General features: G+C 38.4%; 1 protein-coding gene across 1 annotated transcript in view; it reads right to left on the reverse strand.

The window, feature by feature from the left end:
* CFAP54 (cilia and flagella associated protein 54) overlaps positions 1 to 18,323 on the reverse strand; it is a 373,684-nt gene that overhangs the window by 43,142 nt on the left and 312,219 nt on the right. The window contains exons 66-67 of the mRNA XM_033220975.1: positions 13,070 to 13,208; positions 4,061 to 4,135 (exon numbers count right to left, since the gene is read on the reverse strand). Coding sequence (XP_033076866.1) covers positions 4,061 to 4,135; positions 13,070 to 13,208 — 214 coding nt within the window. The remainder of the gene's footprint in view (positions 1 to 4,060; positions 4,136 to 13,069; positions 13,209 to 18,323) is intronic.

Here is an 18,323-nt window from a genome sequence, read left to right on the forward strand (position 1 = left end):
TGTTCCCTTCCTTCATCTTTTTGCTATTCTCAGTTTCTTTTTGTCACAGGCCGTGCATGTCAATATTTATTTTAATTAGGAAGAGTTAACATAGGCAAAGGTAATTTGCAATAGGTATGTTCAGTAAGGAACCAAATTGCACAGCAAGAGCTCCTGCTAGTGACAACAACAGCTTCACGAAGGCGTGTAATTTCATTTGCCTAACCATTTACCATCCCAGCACTGTTGGTGAGTCTTGTTTTCAGTGGAAGTTAGCTGGAAGCCATCTTCCATCTTGGATGGGCAGCTCTTTCACCGCTGGGATCTCATGTTGGGATCCTGCACACAGACCTAATTCTTACAGGATTCAACAATAATCCAAATTATAGGCAAAGAAAATAGTACCTTTCACATTTGTCCTCTCCTTTTCTATAAATATTTCAAAACAAACTTGGATTCTAAAATTGTTCTTAAAACTAGTTGACTAGGGGATGAAGAATTCACACATGGAGGGTAAAACCATAGTGGGGATGATAATAATGATGATGATGATGATTATACAGCTAATATTTCCTAAACAATTATTTTTACTAGGCCTTATGACAAATTCTGAAAATATATTATCTACTTTAATCTTCACAACAACTATGAGAGGTTGGAATCTGTACTTTTTTACATATGAGAAAACTGAGGCTTAGAGAAGTTAAATAACGTACCCAAGTTCACAGAATTAACAAGACTCAAGGCTGAGATTCCAACCTAGACCTGTCAGAAACCAAGGTCCATTGACATTATAAATCATATATTTTATTATAACAAATTATTCTTTATAACCTATATTTTTTTTAACAAAAGAAAAAGCCTTAAATAACTTATAGTTCCATGTGGCTGGGAGGCCTCTCAATCATAGTGGAAGGCAAGGAGGAGCAAGTCATGTCTTACATGGATGACAGCAGGCAAAGAGAGAGAGCTAGTGCAGGGAAACTCCCATTTTTAAAACCATCAGATCTCATGAGACTTATTCACCATCAGGAGAACAGCACGGGAAAGAACCACCCCCGTGATTCAATTACCTCCCACTGGGTTCCTCTCATGAAACATGGGAATTGTGGGAGTTACAATTCAAGAAGAGACCTATTTTTAACTGCAAATTTATCCAAAATTAGACTTAAGCTTGATTTTATTATCAGTGGTCTACCACAGTAAGTCTATACATTTCCATAATAAACAATTAAGTTCCCTGTTTAAAAAGTGGGAAAGGACATAAATGGCCAAATGAATAAGTGAAGCAAAGATTAAATTTCAGATGTTCAAAATGAAAGGAAATTCAATTCAATTCAAGAACCAATGACCAAGAGATGTGGTGTACAAGGCACTGTAAGAACTCAAAAGATGAAGATAGCATCACTTCTGCCCCCAGGAAGCTAATGAGCTAATGGGAAAAAATACAGTATAATATTTCAGGTCTTACTTCAAATGTCACCTCCTCAGAGAAGTCTTCAGTCTTCCCTAACCACCCTATATAAACTGTGACCCCATTCCCTGTCACTCTCTGTCACAGGGACCAGCAAACCTTTTCTGTAAAAGGTGAGATAATAAATAAGTTAGGCTTTGTAGGCTATACAGTCTCTGCCAGAATTACCCAACTCTGCTTTTGTAGTGTGAAAGCAACTATAGATCATAAGTAAATGAATGAACAAGGCTGTGTCCAATAAAACTTTATTTATAAAACAGGGAGTCACCAGATACAGCTCATAGGCTATAGTTTGCTGACCCTTACTCTAACATATCACTCTGTTTTCTTCCTGCATAGCACTTAACAAAATCTAAAATTATCTCGTTTATTGATTTGTTTACTGTCTATTTCCTGCCACGAAAATAGTAGCTCTAGCAGAGTGGAATCTTTGTTGCTGGTTCACAGCTAGCTCTTCAGTGCACAGAAAGGAGTTACTGACACAGAGGTAGTTCATTCTAAACATGTCAACTGAGTAAATGAATAAATACCATTTTGCTAGAGGAGAAACACGAATGCCAACCAACACAAGAACTATTAACAAAAAAAATACAATAATGACATACTATTTTTCATTTGTCACGCTTTCAACCATTAGAAGAGGAGGAGGAAAACTAGTGTAGATGGGCTGGGCACAGCAGCTTACACCTGTAATCCCAGCACTTTGGGAACCCAAGGCTGACGGATCACTTGAGGTCAGAAGTTCAAGACCAGCCTGGTCAACATGGTGAAACCCTATCACTACTAAAAAATATATATATATACAAAAATTAGCCAGATGTGGGGTGCTTGCCTACAGTCCCAGCTACTCAAGAGGCTGAGACAGGAGAATCACTTGAACCAGGCAGGTGGAGGTTGCAGTGAGCCAAGATCGCACCACTGCCCTCCAGCCTGGGTGACAGAGCAAGACGCTGTCTCAAGAAAAACAAAAATCCAAAAACAAACCCAGAAAACTAGTAGAGATGAATATGTGGGTAAATGGTCTTCTCATCTACTATTGACAGGAGAGAAATGTTGGTGCAATATTTCTGGAGAATTAATTTGCTGTAATACATCAAAATGTATATACCAATTTTAAAAGGGGTGAATAATTGAAGAGATATTTATCTAAAGAAGACACACAAATGGTCAATAAGCCCATGAAAAGATGCTCAACATCATTAGTCATTAAGGAAATACAAATCAAAATCACAATAAGATACCACTTCACATCCACTAGGATGACTACTATTACACACACACACACACACACACACACACACACACACCAGAAAATAAAAAGTGTTGGAAAGAATGCGGAGAAATTAGAACCTCTATGCATTGTTGGTGGTAGTATAAAATTGTGCAGCTGCTTAGGAAAACTATTTGGAAGTGCTTCGAAAGGTTAAACATAGAATTACCATATGATTCAGCAATTACACTCCTAGGTATATGCACTAAAGATCTGAAATCAAGGCTTCAGATTTGTACACTAATGTTCATAGCAATATTACTTACAATAGCCATAAGTGGAAACAACCCAAATGTTCATTAACAGGTAAATCCATGAAGAAAAGTGGTATATACATACAACGGAATATTAGTCAATCTTAAGGAGGAATAAAATAGTAGGACATGTTATGACACGGATAACTTTGAAAACATTATGCTAAGTGAAATAAGCCAGACACTAAAGGACAAATATTGTATGATTCTAATACGAGGTATCTAGGACAGACAAATTCATAGAGACAGAAAGTAGAATAGAGGTTACCAGGAGCTGGGGGGGTGGGGGAGGAGGAATTGAGGAGTTATTGTTTCATGGATATAAAGTTTCTATTTGGAAGGATGAAAAAGTTCTGGACAGTGGCAGATAGTGGTGACAGTTGCATGACATTGTGAATATACTTAAGGCCACTGAACTGTATACTTAGAATGGTTAAAACTTTAAATTTGTATTATATATATTTTATAATAAAAATGTACATATACTTTTTCACTCCAAATCCAATCCCTAAGAATTAACTCTGAAGAGGTAATACAGAAGAATGAAATATGTATGTACAGGATCAATCAACTACAGGACCCATCAATAAAGATCTAGCTATGTAAATGGTACCTGACACAACAAATACATAAAAGAAACCATTATGCAGGCATTAAATACGACAAAGTAGACTTTTCACATAAAAATTTATCCACAAAATTATTATTTGATGAAAAAAGCAAGTGACACAATGCATGTAAAGCATGATACCATTGATATAAAAATTCTAAAGTTTATCTGTACATAAGGAAAATTCTAGATATACTCTAAATGTTAATAGGGGTTATTCTGTGAATGGTAGATTTGAGGTGATTTTAAAAACTATCCTGTTTATAGTTTTTTGTATTAGTTAAATGTTTTTTGAACACAGAATATTTTAACCTAAATAACGTGCTATTGTAAACTCATGTTTATCACTTTTTCTCATTAATAAGGAGGGTTAGGCTCTTGATACTTACAATTAGATGTTTTCTATATTTCCTTTTCCATAGCAATAATAATTGTGAGTGAATTTGACACAATTTAAAAGGAGAAATACATACCTCAGATAGTGGTGTTGGCTCTTTATCATTCAAAAACAGAGATGCTATTTCAGAGCAACATTGAATAATCATGTCCTAGAAATAAGAAGATAGTAATACAGTGAGGTTGATATTATTAGAAACCTAAATATTACCTATTTAATTATAAACTATTTCATTTGTCTTTTCTTGATCATCACCTAACCTTTGTTTCCAGGATAAGACAGAGGGCTCAGAAGTCATAACCCCTTAAGTAATTAGGCTTGTTTGAATTGTATCTAATTGTACAAAATAAGATTTTGAAAATAATTATTTTTCTAAATAAGGTTTTGAAAAATTACTTTTCTTCTGAGAAGAGAGCCCTGGAATAAAGAGTTTCAGATGCCTGAAAGGGTTTGCAGCAAAGAATGACCGGGAATTACGGAAGACAGGGGAAGAGCAAATGAAAAAGGAAGAGAGTCAACAGCATGATGACACTGCCCACAACCCTGCTGCATGGACGCAGCCATGTTCACGTGTGGACACCCAATCCACAAGGGACCTACCCATAGACAGTTTGAATCCATCAGATTCCCTATCATATGATTTCATGTAAGGAAGAACAACATGAGAGACATACAGTCAGTATTGACAGCATGAGCTGAAAGGTCCAGATGCAGGGTTGGAGAAGGCAGCCATTAGGCCAATGTGGGAGAGGACAGAGGAGAAGATGGAGATGAGTGAGAACTCACGCCCCCTGCAGGACTGAGCACAGTCTTGGCTCCTGATCCGCCAGTTCAAATTTCTGTGAGGCCACTGTTTCAGGTTCCAGTCTTTGTCTATGCATGACCATACTCAACTCATCCTGACAAACACTACCTACCTACCAAACCTAATTGACTTGAGTTAGTGTGAGTAGTTTTTTCCTCACTTACAACTGAAGAAGTCATAACTACATGATTGTCAGGGATTAACTATGCCTACTTCACAATGTTGCCAGTGTCTGACTGAAGGAAGCAACAATTTGCTTTCTGATAATATATGATATATAATACATACATATATATATAATATATATACACATTTACCAGCATTTAGAATACTAAAATGATAAAAGTACATTAATTTTTAAATAACTGAGCAATACTGGTAAAAACTTGAAATAAAAAAGCAAACAACACCTGAACTCAAAACCCCAAAACTCCATTATATCTAAGTTTAAACAAATGCAAAAACAAGAAAAAGGCCAAATTTCAGGGTTCTAAAACCATAGATAATTCAATTCAATTTAACAAACATATTCAAGGCATTATATTAGGTGCTGTGGAACACAAAGATGAAGAAACAGACCTTCTCCTCCAAATATTTACAATTACTCAGAAAAACAGATTCATATATAACTAAATAAAATACCAAGCACAATGTGCTCAGAACACAGGCAGTTATGACAGGGTCTAGGATTCTAGATGTGGAAGAGAATAATTCTTAGTACTATAAACATGGAAGACTTCCTGGAGGAAGGGTCATAGGAACTAATCCTTGAAAAAAATAGTGCAATTTCAACTGGTAGAGACTGGGGACCAGGGCATCGTGGGGCCGGTGGGGTGGGGAGAGTCATACACAAGCAATGAGCAGGGGACATTCAAGGAACACAAGGAATTTGCTGATATGGTGATATGATCTTCATTGCAGGTGCGTATAGGAACCATGGCAGTGAGAGTTCTCACCAGAGAGGTAAATTTTTAACAGGTCATGTGAAAGTAAGGAATTTGGATTTTATTGTATAGAGAACAGAGCAGGACTGGACTGAGGGCATAATGGTAGAGATTGCTTTGAAAAGATAATTTGACCACAGTTTAGCAGTGAACTGCACTGGAAAGAGACAGAGAAATCAGCTAGGATGCCACTCAAACAGTTTGGGTAGGAAGTGATTACATCTAGAAGTGGGCTGGCTTCTGTGGATCTAAAAGTGATGGAGGGCAAGCAGACTACCCAGCACTAGTCAGGGTACACCAGTGTCCTGTGCTGGTCTTGCCAGGCCCCTGGTCCACTTTGCCAGATAGAGAGGAACACACATCCACTCCTATATACCCCTTATGGATCTGTATTTCCTACTGAGTGCTTAGGTAAGGTATGCTTTCAGTCTAAATAAAAGATTTCAACAGCATGATGGGTTACTGTAAGGATTTCATCAAGAGCCATGAAACAAAATGACACTGTCCATGTCGTTAATCAATTCACATCACAGATGAAGAGAGCAATGCTACCTGAAAAACGCCTTTGCCTGCTTCAGCTCAACATTTTTCAAACAGAAATTTTCAAACAGAAATTTGCTTCAATGACATACTTTTACTCTGGCATTACTTGAGGTAAACTGCATACACATGTTCTGAAATTGGCTGACTTGAGGTTGGGGCTGTGAGTTCCTTGTGCGACCTTGCTACCATAGAGATGAAGGGGAAGGCAGGGAGCTCTCCAGTCCCAGCCGGAAAGCGGTTGGATGCACGTGTGCTGCAGCCAGCGAGGGGCTGGGAGGGCACAGAATGACCCTTGCTCAGTCTTTGCCATTTCTCCCTTAAAAAGAATATCTGCTATTTCTATGAGCAGTGGCCCTTTGGGTGACTCCAAGATACTAAATCCAATTCTTAGATTTAGCTGAAATCATCATTCTCCTCCTTCTATAATATGTGCGGGAGGGAAATACTCCCTAAGCTGCTTTCTAGCCTCCACACTCTTGCTTCCCTCATCTCTCCTTCACATGCCACCATGATTGTCTTGGCAAATCACAGGGTGGATCATGAGCTGCTCTTCCAGGTGAGGTGCTGCCCCTACCTTGTCCTAGCCCCCAAGATCCAGTCCTGCTTTCCCACAGCCCTCTCTTACAGAACAAAATCTTTTTCACCATTTATCCATTCAACATCAATCAAATTCCTCCTACAGGCCACAAAGGAGGAATAGGAGATGAAAAAAACACAGAGATCACATAAGGAGCTCATGGCCTAGTGAGGGCAATTGGAGAGACAGTCTCTTATAGCACTTGGTGGTGAGATCAGAGCAGAGGAGGCACATAATTCCACCCAGTCTTCCTGCACGATCATCTCCCACTACATTCACCCTGTACTTCTGCCACAACTGATGTCTTATTGTTCCCTGAATATGAGATTCAGTTCCACGACTTCATATCTCATCTCTTGCTGTACCTGCAGTCTGGAATGAGTTTTCTCCACAGGTCTCCAACTAGAAGTTTCACAAACAACTATTAAGGAAGCACTAAGGTTCAGTTACTGGGCTAGATATTGGCGATATAATGATGAATAAACCCTCTGAGCAAAGGAATTCACAGTCAAGAGAGAGGAAGAGACAAGTAATCAGCTAATTGCCTAAACAGTATAGGATATTTGGGTATGCAAGGAAACATGGCCTTAATTTCCATCTAGAAGGGCTAGAAAATGCTGCTGAGCTATTTAAGCAAGCACAAAGTCTAGCTCAACTTTCTCTCTCAACACACACACACACACACACACACACACACACACACACACGATCTATGTAAATGAGACTTTAAATACAATTGGTTAGAAGAGTTTGCATCAATAACCCCACTGCCAAGAAGGAAGGATTCTACAACTCTACCCTTCCATACAGTGCAGAATGAGGAGAATGGGGAAATAGGAAAACTGGAAGAAGCCAGAGGTACTAAGTTGAACGACATAATAAATTGCTGAGCCAGACTGGGAAGGAGAAAAGAAACAAAAATCTCTGTATAGACTAAGTTGGAGGAAAAGGTGTAGGAGTTTCAGCCAAATGAGACAGATGTTAGAGACCTGCTACAGATGCCAGAGAGCTGTGAGAGCAAGATAGCTGGGGAAAAGAGAATTTAACAGAAACTTTTCTGTGTATTCTAAAGGATTCCCCCTGAGATGTTCCTATAAGAGACTGGAAAGATTTAGATTATTTTCCATGGTTCTGGATGTCAGACTGACTGCCACACTTTCTTAAGACAGATCTACTGGGTGGCTGGGCTCATTAGGAATGACATCTGGGTAACTATGGCCATATTCGTACATTGATTAAGCTCCTCTGTGACAGGGACCTGGCTATACTGATTTATGTGCATTCTCACCTCCTCAAGCCTGGAAATAGTTTGCACATAATAGTTTCTCAAAAAGAATTTGTTAATGATGCCAATTTCCAATTGTATCTTGCTCTGTGTTCTCACAGTACTTTAATAGTTGGGATATACTGCCTATATATTAATTTTAATTGTCTTACAATCAGGCATTTCATAAATGTTTGCTGAACTAACCTTAGGTGACTTGGCAAACATATTTTAAACTTTTCATATCAGTATGCTACCATTCCAAATAAGGTGTATGCATCTTAAAATCAGGGCGGTTTGCATCTTCCATACACTTTAGAACACCTGACAGGCTCTGAACACTCCCGTAAACTATGAATGACAGATTAAAATAACTCAGCCAGCTGGGCGCGGTGGCTCAAGCCTGTAATCCCAGCACTTTGGGAGGCTGAGACGGGCGGATCACGAGGTCAGGAGATCGAGACCATCCTGGCTAACATGGTGAAACCCCGTCTCTACTAAAAAAATACAAAAAACTAGCCGGGCGAGGTGGCGGGCGCCTGTAGTCCCAGCTACTCGGGAGGCTGAGGCAGGAGAATGGCGTAAACCCGGGAGGCGGAGCTTGCAGTGAGCTGAGATCCGGCCACTGCACTCCAGCCCGGGCGACAGAGCAAGACTCCGTCTCAAAAAAATAAATAAAGTAAAATAAAAAAATAAAATAAAATAACTCAGCCATTCAGAGCCAGTGTTGTTCACTTTAGAAAAAAGGACACACAGGTTTTCAAGCCAACAGTGATTGGAACAACTGTTCTGTAGTCCTCCCAATACATCTTAAATTAATATATGTGTTCTGAAGTTCTTGGCTTATTCTGGACCCTAGGGTTTTGGGGGAAAAACATAAAAGGGAGTGAGTAGGAAAATAAGATTCACTACCTTCCCCCCATATCAATCAAAGACACATTTTCTGCACCCTCATATTCAATAACCCACCAACAATCTACACTGTAATAGAAATAAATATATTAGATTATGGAGGCTATGAAATCCTGTCCAATTCCAGACCAGAATCAATCTCTTTAGAAGTGTCCTAGTTAACTTCTAATTAGCTCCATGTGAAGGTTGTCATGACAACAAACTAGCAGATTTAGTCAATGGAATTTATTTGATACAGCCCAGAATCGAGCTTCTTTTTTAAAAAAAATTAAGTGCTCATTAGTATTGTGGAAAAAAGAAAAATTTATATGTAATTTCATTTCTCAACTTTCAAACGCTGTGAGCTAATTTGCTTGCCAATTCACCTAAATGAATATTAGCGTTCCTTCTTTCTGGTGACATTCTTCTGTATATAGAACTAACAGAGCCAGAAAATATCTAAAACACCCCACGTTAAAGCTGAAGAAACATTTTCTAGGTCGGAGAATAAAACAAATTCAAAAACACAAAGAAGAACATCAAGAGTGAAAAGAGTTTGTTCTACTTGAGGGTTGACCTATGCACACCCACCATTTCAGCTGGAACAGGAAAGCAAGCCATAAGCCTTTGTTAAGGCAAGGTAGGCCCTCCAGATTCCTCCCTCCACTTCTCTTCAGACACCATCATACCCTCGACCTCATTTATTTCCTATTTGTTTATATTTATAGTCAACCTCTTGGCTCAGATGCTGGGTTAGTTGTGATGGAATTCGATATCTACATCTGCCCACCAAGGATGTTTTGGTGACTCTCAGTCCACCCAAAGAGCCCGTCTCTCCATCTCAGAGCAGGATTTGAATGTAAAGATCATTTTGGAGTTGAGAGGAAAATTAGCTCCAGGAAAAGCTAAGAGACAGACCTTCAGTAGTAAAGCTGAGTGGCAGAGGGCACAATCTAGAATCCTTACTCTAACAGATGCTCACTCTCCTGCCTCAGACAATCTAAGCTGAAAACGGGTTCAGAGGAAAACAATAATTTTCCATACATGAACTATATAGTAGTGAATTTAGGGACGATTTCAGCAAAGAATATTCTAGACTATGACTCAGAAACAGCAATATGGTAAATTTGGTATGTGGCTTAAAAACTGTCATTGTAGATATTCTACCAAAGAAGAATAAAAATAGAGAGCTGAATTCTTTTTGGAAATAGACATGAAAGGGCAATCATGCACTTTATAAAATAAGTCTGTATCTACAGCTATAGCTATAAAACCTCCCAAGTTTGAGATAGTTTGAGCTATCTGATATATTGAGGGATTTATTATAAGCACTCAGTACATCATTAAGCATCACAATTCATATTGCAACATTTGAGGACACCGAAAAGGATGTGCAACCAAAATTCTAAGACATCTGCTCCATGATATACCCAGGCACAGAGCACAGAAAACATAAATGCTGAAAAGTGGCATTTTGCAAAGGCTAACTGTGATTGCACAGTAGATTCTCTTATGGTTAGGCTTGCTGTTTTTACAGTAATGAAAAATGCATTCATTCACTCTACTGATGAATTCAGACTAAAAATGCCAACAAGTATCTTCTAAAAATCAGGAAAGTTGCTGATTTTTACACTTTCACATAATGAAAGTGTATAGATGAGGTAAATAAGAAAACAAAGCCAAACCAATAATATTCTTTCAGAATTAAAAATGTTTTGTTATTGATACCCAATTAAATATTCCTAGCAGAAAATGATTTAAGTAAAAAAGGTATACTAGACCAAAAATAAAGAGAAGATCCTAAAGGCAGGAGAGATGGGTAGAATTAAGTACTTTCTCTGCTCTGATATCAGCAGAGTGAGGCAAGAGTCTGCCTCTCCCATTGCTCTCACTAGACCATAAAGCTCCTAAGGGCTCTCTCTGTGTCTTGCTCATCCCCGATTCCCACACCATGGCAAGTAGGAGGCATTCAAAAGATGTTGAATGAAGAAATGATGAATAAACTTTGTTTTGTAGGCAAGAGTTGTGGAAAAGTGAGACCGGGACCCAAGTAGCTGGGAACTCAATCCAAAAAGTGTCACAAGGAGGGCCCAGAAGCAGGGCTATGCAGCAGGCATGAAAGCATTCAGTCTTCAACTGGGTGGGAGGCTTCAGAGGAAAATGAGTTTGAGACATTATTTGATAAGTATGAATACTTGAGTAAAAAATCTATAGATGAACATATGAAAGTTCTGATGTAATGACTGAGAAAACATTAAGAATAAAAGACAAGTCAAGAAAAATTCGAACACAAAAGAAAGGAAAATAACTATAGTACACTACTTGACTCAGTTGTGAACATCATTTACAGGGTCATAACACTGAATATTGATTTAATTAAATTTTGTGATGTAACAATATATAGAAGGGAAGGGAAAAGAAGTTGGGGAGAAGTATAAGTGAGCTAAATCCATATATATCAGACAGGGATTCAATACATATTGTCTAAAATTGATACCTCCAGAAATAGACAATAATTTCTGGCTTTCAGCATGATTCTTCATTTTGTCTGGCTTTCTGTCTTCCAAACTGGTGGCACAATTGTTGGTACAGCATATAAATTATTTGGCTAATGAACTAATTGTTAGTGGAAGTGATATGATGGAAATTTTATGAGCCAGTGTGTAATGTGCCCCTTCTTTCCCTCCTGCCACAGTGGCTGGTGATGTTTCATGATGAATGTGCCACCCACCTTGATGCTGGCATGAGGAGACATGAAGCAGATCCCCAGCTGACTCACTCAGATTTGGAGGCTTTTTGTTACCCCATCTTTCATGACTGATACTGAATGTTATTTGTAGATGTGAAAGCAAATAACAAAAGCAGCAGCTAAAAGTGGAAAGTGGTTGCCTCTGCAGAGCAGAATTGTGGAGTGAGCAGAGGTTGGGCAGTAGATTGCCTTTTTTCATTTTAAGCCTTTTAGATCTATCTTTTAAACAGCTACAATAAGTACAGAATATATTTCTCAAGAAATTAAGGTACAAATGGTAATTTAAAGAACAGGTAATTAGGGGAGAGCATATATTACCTACCCTTCTCATTTCCATAAAGGGTAAGGAATTTCTATATTTCTCCCAAAGAAGGCAAGACACTTCCAGCTTCTTTTGGATTTACCCACAAAAGAGTAGAGTGACTTATCAGTGAGTTTGGGAAAAGCAACAGAGTATGCTAGGCTCAGCCCCTTCTGGGCTATCTTTGTTTATACTTTTTGGAGACACCCTACCTGCAGAACTATTATTCTCTGCTCTCCATGCAGTAAACTTGAGTGGGGCAGAAGAGAAATAGGGAAACCCTGTGGTGACACAGGTGTGCCAGATGACTACATGACTAGGTGGGCAAGTCTGGCTAATTCAGGGGTAAAATATTAATGTGCTCATTTGGCCACACATCTAAAGCCAAGTTCACCAATCAGCTTTATCAGTAATGATGCTGACATTTTGGTCTCCATATAACTGTCTCCTGTGCCCCAGGAGGACTCAGAACTCAGGACGGGATAGAAAACCCCCATCTCCTCCAAAACACAAACATTGGTCATCAGAAAAACAACTCAGCTGTGTGATCAGACTTAATAGCATACTATGTGGATAACAGCCTTTTTTGTTAGAAAAATATATATGCATATAAAAATTCTGAAAAAAATATGCTTATCTATATTTTCTAGTTTTCCTTCACATATTATTTGGGTAATAAAAGTGTTTCATAGATTTAGAGTGAAAAAAGATAAAAGTAATATTGCAAAGTCACAAAGCATTATTTATTAGGATTCACAGTTATAGCAGAACGATTAATCTGGATTGGTTTGTGTTCATTCACCATCAAATTCTTGTAATTCACATGCTTAGAAGACCCTCAGACCTTCAGAAGACACACTACATATGTGTCAAAAAGTTGAGTCATGTCTCATACTCTGAATAAACTAGAGGCAGAAGAATCACAGAGTTCAAGTCCTGTCACACAGTTCTGCTTTGAGGATGTAAAAGGTAATCTACAGCAATATCATTTTCCACTATTTAACAACTTACTTCCATTTCATTATCAACTGATTCCTCTTCCACTTCCATTTCATATATATTTTCATTTGAGGTAATTTCAGGAGCTGCAGGCAATGATATTTCAGCTATTTGAGCAAGATTAGATAATTTCTCATGAATTGCAATAACCCTGAAAATAACAAATATATACGTATTTTATTTGAAGAGTTAAGAAAGGTATTTGTTTATTTGCAGAATCAATAACTTATATAAAGTAAGGCCTCAGTTATTTAACGAATAGATTTCTGATATAGCCAAGTTCAAGAAACATGAGCAAAGAGACAGTCTTAACTTTCATTATGTTTATACATGCAGATAAAAACATAATTAGAAACGGCAAAAGCACAATGAAAAAAAGCACACATCTAAAATATTGCTGAAGAGGAAAATAAAGAAAATAATTATCTATGTGGTGAAACAAAATCTAGGCAATAACAAAAGACTGACTCCTGTGGAAGTCTTAATGCCATGCTCTGACTGTCTGGCTGACCTGCAGGTAAGAATTATGACAAGTTAGCAATGACTCTAAAAGGTCAATTAAGGGACCCATAACAATTCAGTGTATTGCATGTGTGTTGGGAATAGGAGTGAAGAGGGTGGAGAAAGGAAGGTAGGGAGAAGAATCAAGAAACATGGAAAAGTAACAGCCAAAGGAGGGCACCAGCAATGATGCTGAAGACAGGGTTCAGAGGCCAGCAAACAGTGATGCCCTGAAGGCAGAGTGGACCAGGGTAGTGGAGGCAGAAGGTGGAAAGGCTTACAGTTGAAGAAGGCAAACAGCCACCTGCATGGCCTCGGTGACTCCACACTACAGGCACAGCACACATATGTTTACATATGTGTGTGCACATGCATGTCTCCATTCAAGGAAGGAAGAAAATTTTTATGCAAAAGCAGCAAATGATCCCAAAAACAAATTGACATCAGGAACATAGGCAAAAAACTGTCAAACTTCCAATTTTCCACAGCATCCTCATCTACAGCATTGTGCAATACTTGATTATCCTAATGATAGTTCTCAGCACTAAAAGGTTAAAAATGTAATTACATATGAGAGGATGTGAATTTATATAGTATGCCTTAGAAACTTTTCTGTTAAAAAGCCAACAGTTAAATGCAAAGATTTGTTGTTAAAGTTTACTTGAAAAACTTACCCATTAAAAAATGGGTCATCCTATACACCAATAACAGACAAGCAGAGAGCCAAATCATGAGTGAACTCCCATTCACAATTGCTACAAAGAGAATAAAATACCTAGGAATACAACTTTCAAGGGACGTGAAGGACCTCTTCAAGGAGAACTACAAACCACTGCTCAAGGAAATAAGAGAGGACACAAACAAATCTTAAAACATCCCATGATCATGGATAGGAAGAATCAGTATCATGAAATTTGCCATACTGCCCAAAGTAATTTATAGATTCAATGTTATTCCCATCAATCTACCATTGACTTTCTTTACAGAATTGGAAGAAAACTACTTTAAATTTCATATGGAACCAAAAAAGAGCCCGTACAGTCAAGACAATCCTAAGCAAAGAGAACAAAGCTGGAGGCATCATGCTACCTGACTTCAAACTGTACTATATAAGGCTACAGTAACCCAAACAGCATGGTACTGGTACCACAACAGATATATAGACCAATGAAACAGAACAGAGGACCCAGAAATAACACCATATATCTACAACTATTTGATCTCAAACAAACCTGACAAAAACAATCAATAGGGAAAGGATTCCCTGTTTAATAAATGGTGTTGGGAAAACTGGCTAGCCATATGCAGAAAACTGAAACTGGACCCCTTCCTTACACCTTATACAAAAATTAACTCAAGATGGATTAAAGACTTAAATGTAAAACCTAAAACCATAAAAACCCTAGAAGAAAACCTAGGCAATACCATTCAGGACACAGGCATGGGCAAAGACTTCATGACTAAAATATTAAAAGCAATTGCAACAAAAGCCAAAATGATAAATGGAATCTAATTAAACTAAAGAGTTTCTGCACAGTGAAAGAAACTATGGGTAACCTACAGAGTGAACAGGCAACCTACAGAATGGGAGAAAATTTTTGCAATATATCCATCTGACAAAGGTCTAATATCCAGAATCTACAAAGATCTTAAATTTACAAGAAGAAAAACAACCCCATCAAAGAGTGGGTGAAGGATATAAAAGACACTTCTCAAAAAAAGACATTTAGGCAGCCAACAAACATATGAAAAAAAGTTCATCATCACTGGTCATTAGAGAAATGCAAATCAAAACCACAAAACCACACTAGTTAGAATGGCAATCATTAAATAGTCAAGAAACAGCAGATGCTGGAGAGGATGTGGAGAAATAGGAACACTTTTACACTGTTCGTGGAATGTAAATTAATTCAACCATTATGGAAGACAGTGTGGCAATTCCTCAAGGATGTAGAACCAGAAATACCATTTGACCCAGCAATCCCATTACTGTGTATATACCCAAAGGATTATAAATCATTCTACTATAAAGAAATGTGCACACGTATGTTTACTGCAGCACTATTTACAATAGCAAAGACTTGGAACCAACCCAAATATCCATCAATGATAGATGGGATAAAGAAAATATGGTACATATACACCATGGAATACTATGCAGTCATAAAAAAGAATGAGTTCATGTCCTCTGCAAGGACATGCATGAACCTGGAAACCATCATCCTCAGCAAACTAGCACAGGAACAGAAAACCAAACGCTGCATGTTCTCATTCATAAGTGGGAGCTGAACAATGAGAACACATGAACAAAGGGAGGGGAACATCACACACTAGGACCTGTCAGTAGGCTGGGGACAAGGGCAAGGAGAGCATTAGGACAAATACCTAATGCATGTGGGGCTTAAAATCTAGATGACAGGTTGATAGGTGCAGCAAACCACCATGGGACATGTATACCTATGTAGCAAACCTGCATGTTCTACACATGTATCCCAGAACCTAAAGTAAAACTTAAAAAAAAAAAAAAAAAGGGTCATCTCCAATAATGCTGGAAAAGCTGCCTGATGCATTGGAGAGGAAAGAAGATGAGGAGGTGAAAGAGTTGGTGAGTCATGCTTGGTTCCTTCAAACTCTAGCCATGAAACCTTCGACTACTCACGTAACCTCTCTGACCCTGAGGTTCCTTCTACTGTAAGACTGGAATAAGAAAATCCACTTCATCCAATTCATAAGGCTTTTGTAAGGATGAAATGACATAAGTATGTATGTTCTTAACCACAAGGAACTACATGAAGGAAAGATAGTATACTAAAATGCCATTTTTTTTATTCTAATACCTAGAGAAAGAAGTCCTACTTGTCTTCCACAAATAGCATAGCTTTCCTTTATAATACCTGGGATTCTAGGAAGGATAAACCATTCTTTGACATTTGGGTTGCAGATTGTAAATGAGTGTCCAGCACTTCACTGCCTGTGCTGGCAGAGTAAATGGCCCCATCTAGCTCCACAAACAGCCATCTGGGACCAGGCAAAGCAGGCTGAGTCCTTATGCAAAGAGCAACATCGGATGACCTGAGTCTTGGTGTGAGGCCTGGACCCCATGACTGCACCTGCCTACATCTTGCTCCCTCCCTTTGTGTTCTGGCATGCATTTGCCCCTCACCTCCCTGTCCTCCCATGTACTTCTTCATTTCTGTCCTCTAGGTCAATGCCTACTCCAGCTTTTTAAACCTTGGCATCACCATCCCGTCTGGGCTCCCCACAGCCTCTGCTCTCATTTATTGACTCCTAGGCACTCTTTCCCAGAGTCTGCCATGGCCTGGAGGGCAGGACCAAGTTGCAAGCAGAAACATGGATGACTGGAGGTTTAAAGGCAGAGACAGTAGGCAGGGAACTTCATCTTGGTCACAGCAGCGCAATTTAGATAGAACTACACACAAGGCTTTATGTCTGTTCATTAAGAACACTATTGTTTCCTTTGTTGCTGTAAAAACAATGCAAAGGATTAAAATATACTTTTTCTTATGAGCACTTAACTAGGAGATGAGGAAGTGAATTATAAAAGGAGGATTTCCCAATTTGCAGGTTATCCAAGTTTCTTCTTCTCTGGCCTATGTTTTTCTGACCTGTTTTACTCCTACTTTGCTTTACTCCTACTCCTACTTTGGTCCAAAGGATGATTAGGACCAGTTTCCCATGTACTAATCTCGAGCCTCATAAGAACACAAGGAATGCCACCCAGGATGAGAGAAATAGTTTATTTTCACAGTGCCACCAAAGGACAAGGAGATAAAAGATTGTTGGACATGGTCCTCTGTGATGGCCTCAGTGGTTGGGGCTTGTCACTAAGTTTAGTAACCCTACTATTGATCAGAAATACACCAAAATTCAAAACTTTTTGGAATAAAAGAAAGAAAGTTATCAGTTTGATGACTTTCTACTTTATAGAAATTATAATCATTTTCATCATGTGGGGCTGGAAAAAATCTACATTTCTGGATTTACAAAGCAAGTGCAGAATTACCTGATTTTGTCGCTTAGCTATGCTGCTCTATAGCCTGTACCTAAGTTTTCAATCATTTCACTTGGAAAAGAAGAAAGGAAATGGAAAGGAAAAGGAAAACAAGGAAGAAAATAAATTGAATGAAAATATAGAGGAGAGGAGTGCAGGGAAGGAAGGGAAGTAGAGGAGAGAAGAGGAGAAAAGAAAGAAAAGAAGGAACAAATAAATTGACTGAATAACTGAAAATATGCCAGCTCTTGAAACAGCCTTTGTCTCTTTCATGGTGATGCCAAGAAATCATTCAAAATGAAAATCATGGAACATAAACAAGACTCTCAAAGGAAGGACAGAGAAGCACTAATTCTCTGTTTACCAAGCCATTGATGGAATAGCCATTAGTGGTTAAGCTTTTCAAAGCATGTTCACACACTGTCTATCTTGGTCCTAAAATAACCCTGAAAGGCAGGCAGAGCAGTTATGATCATTTCCATTCTAAATGAAGGAAATGGAGGATAAGGTCAGAAGGGCAATGAACAGTGAAGTCAAAAATAAACTATGTAATAAATTAAAAAACAACAACAAGGAAATTTGTAAAGTGAAACAGGAAGAGAGAAATGAGGCATGAGCAAAAAGAGAGATATGACCTGTTTGATGGAGAGGAAGGAAAACAACCTAGATGAAGCAGAGACTTTTGATTGGGCACAGAGGGAAAGGTGGGCCAAGGGAGGTAGTAGAGCTTGGGCTTAATTTTGAAACTCCATA

The sequence above is a fragment of the Trachypithecus francoisi genome, unplaced genomic scaffold (assembly GCF_009764315.1).
Source record: "Trachypithecus francoisi isolate TF-2019V2 unplaced genomic scaffold, Tfra_2.0 Lachesis_group11, whole genome shotgun sequence".
Taxonomy (NCBI): domain Eukaryota; kingdom Metazoa; phylum Chordata; class Mammalia; order Primates; family Cercopithecidae; genus Trachypithecus; species Trachypithecus francoisi.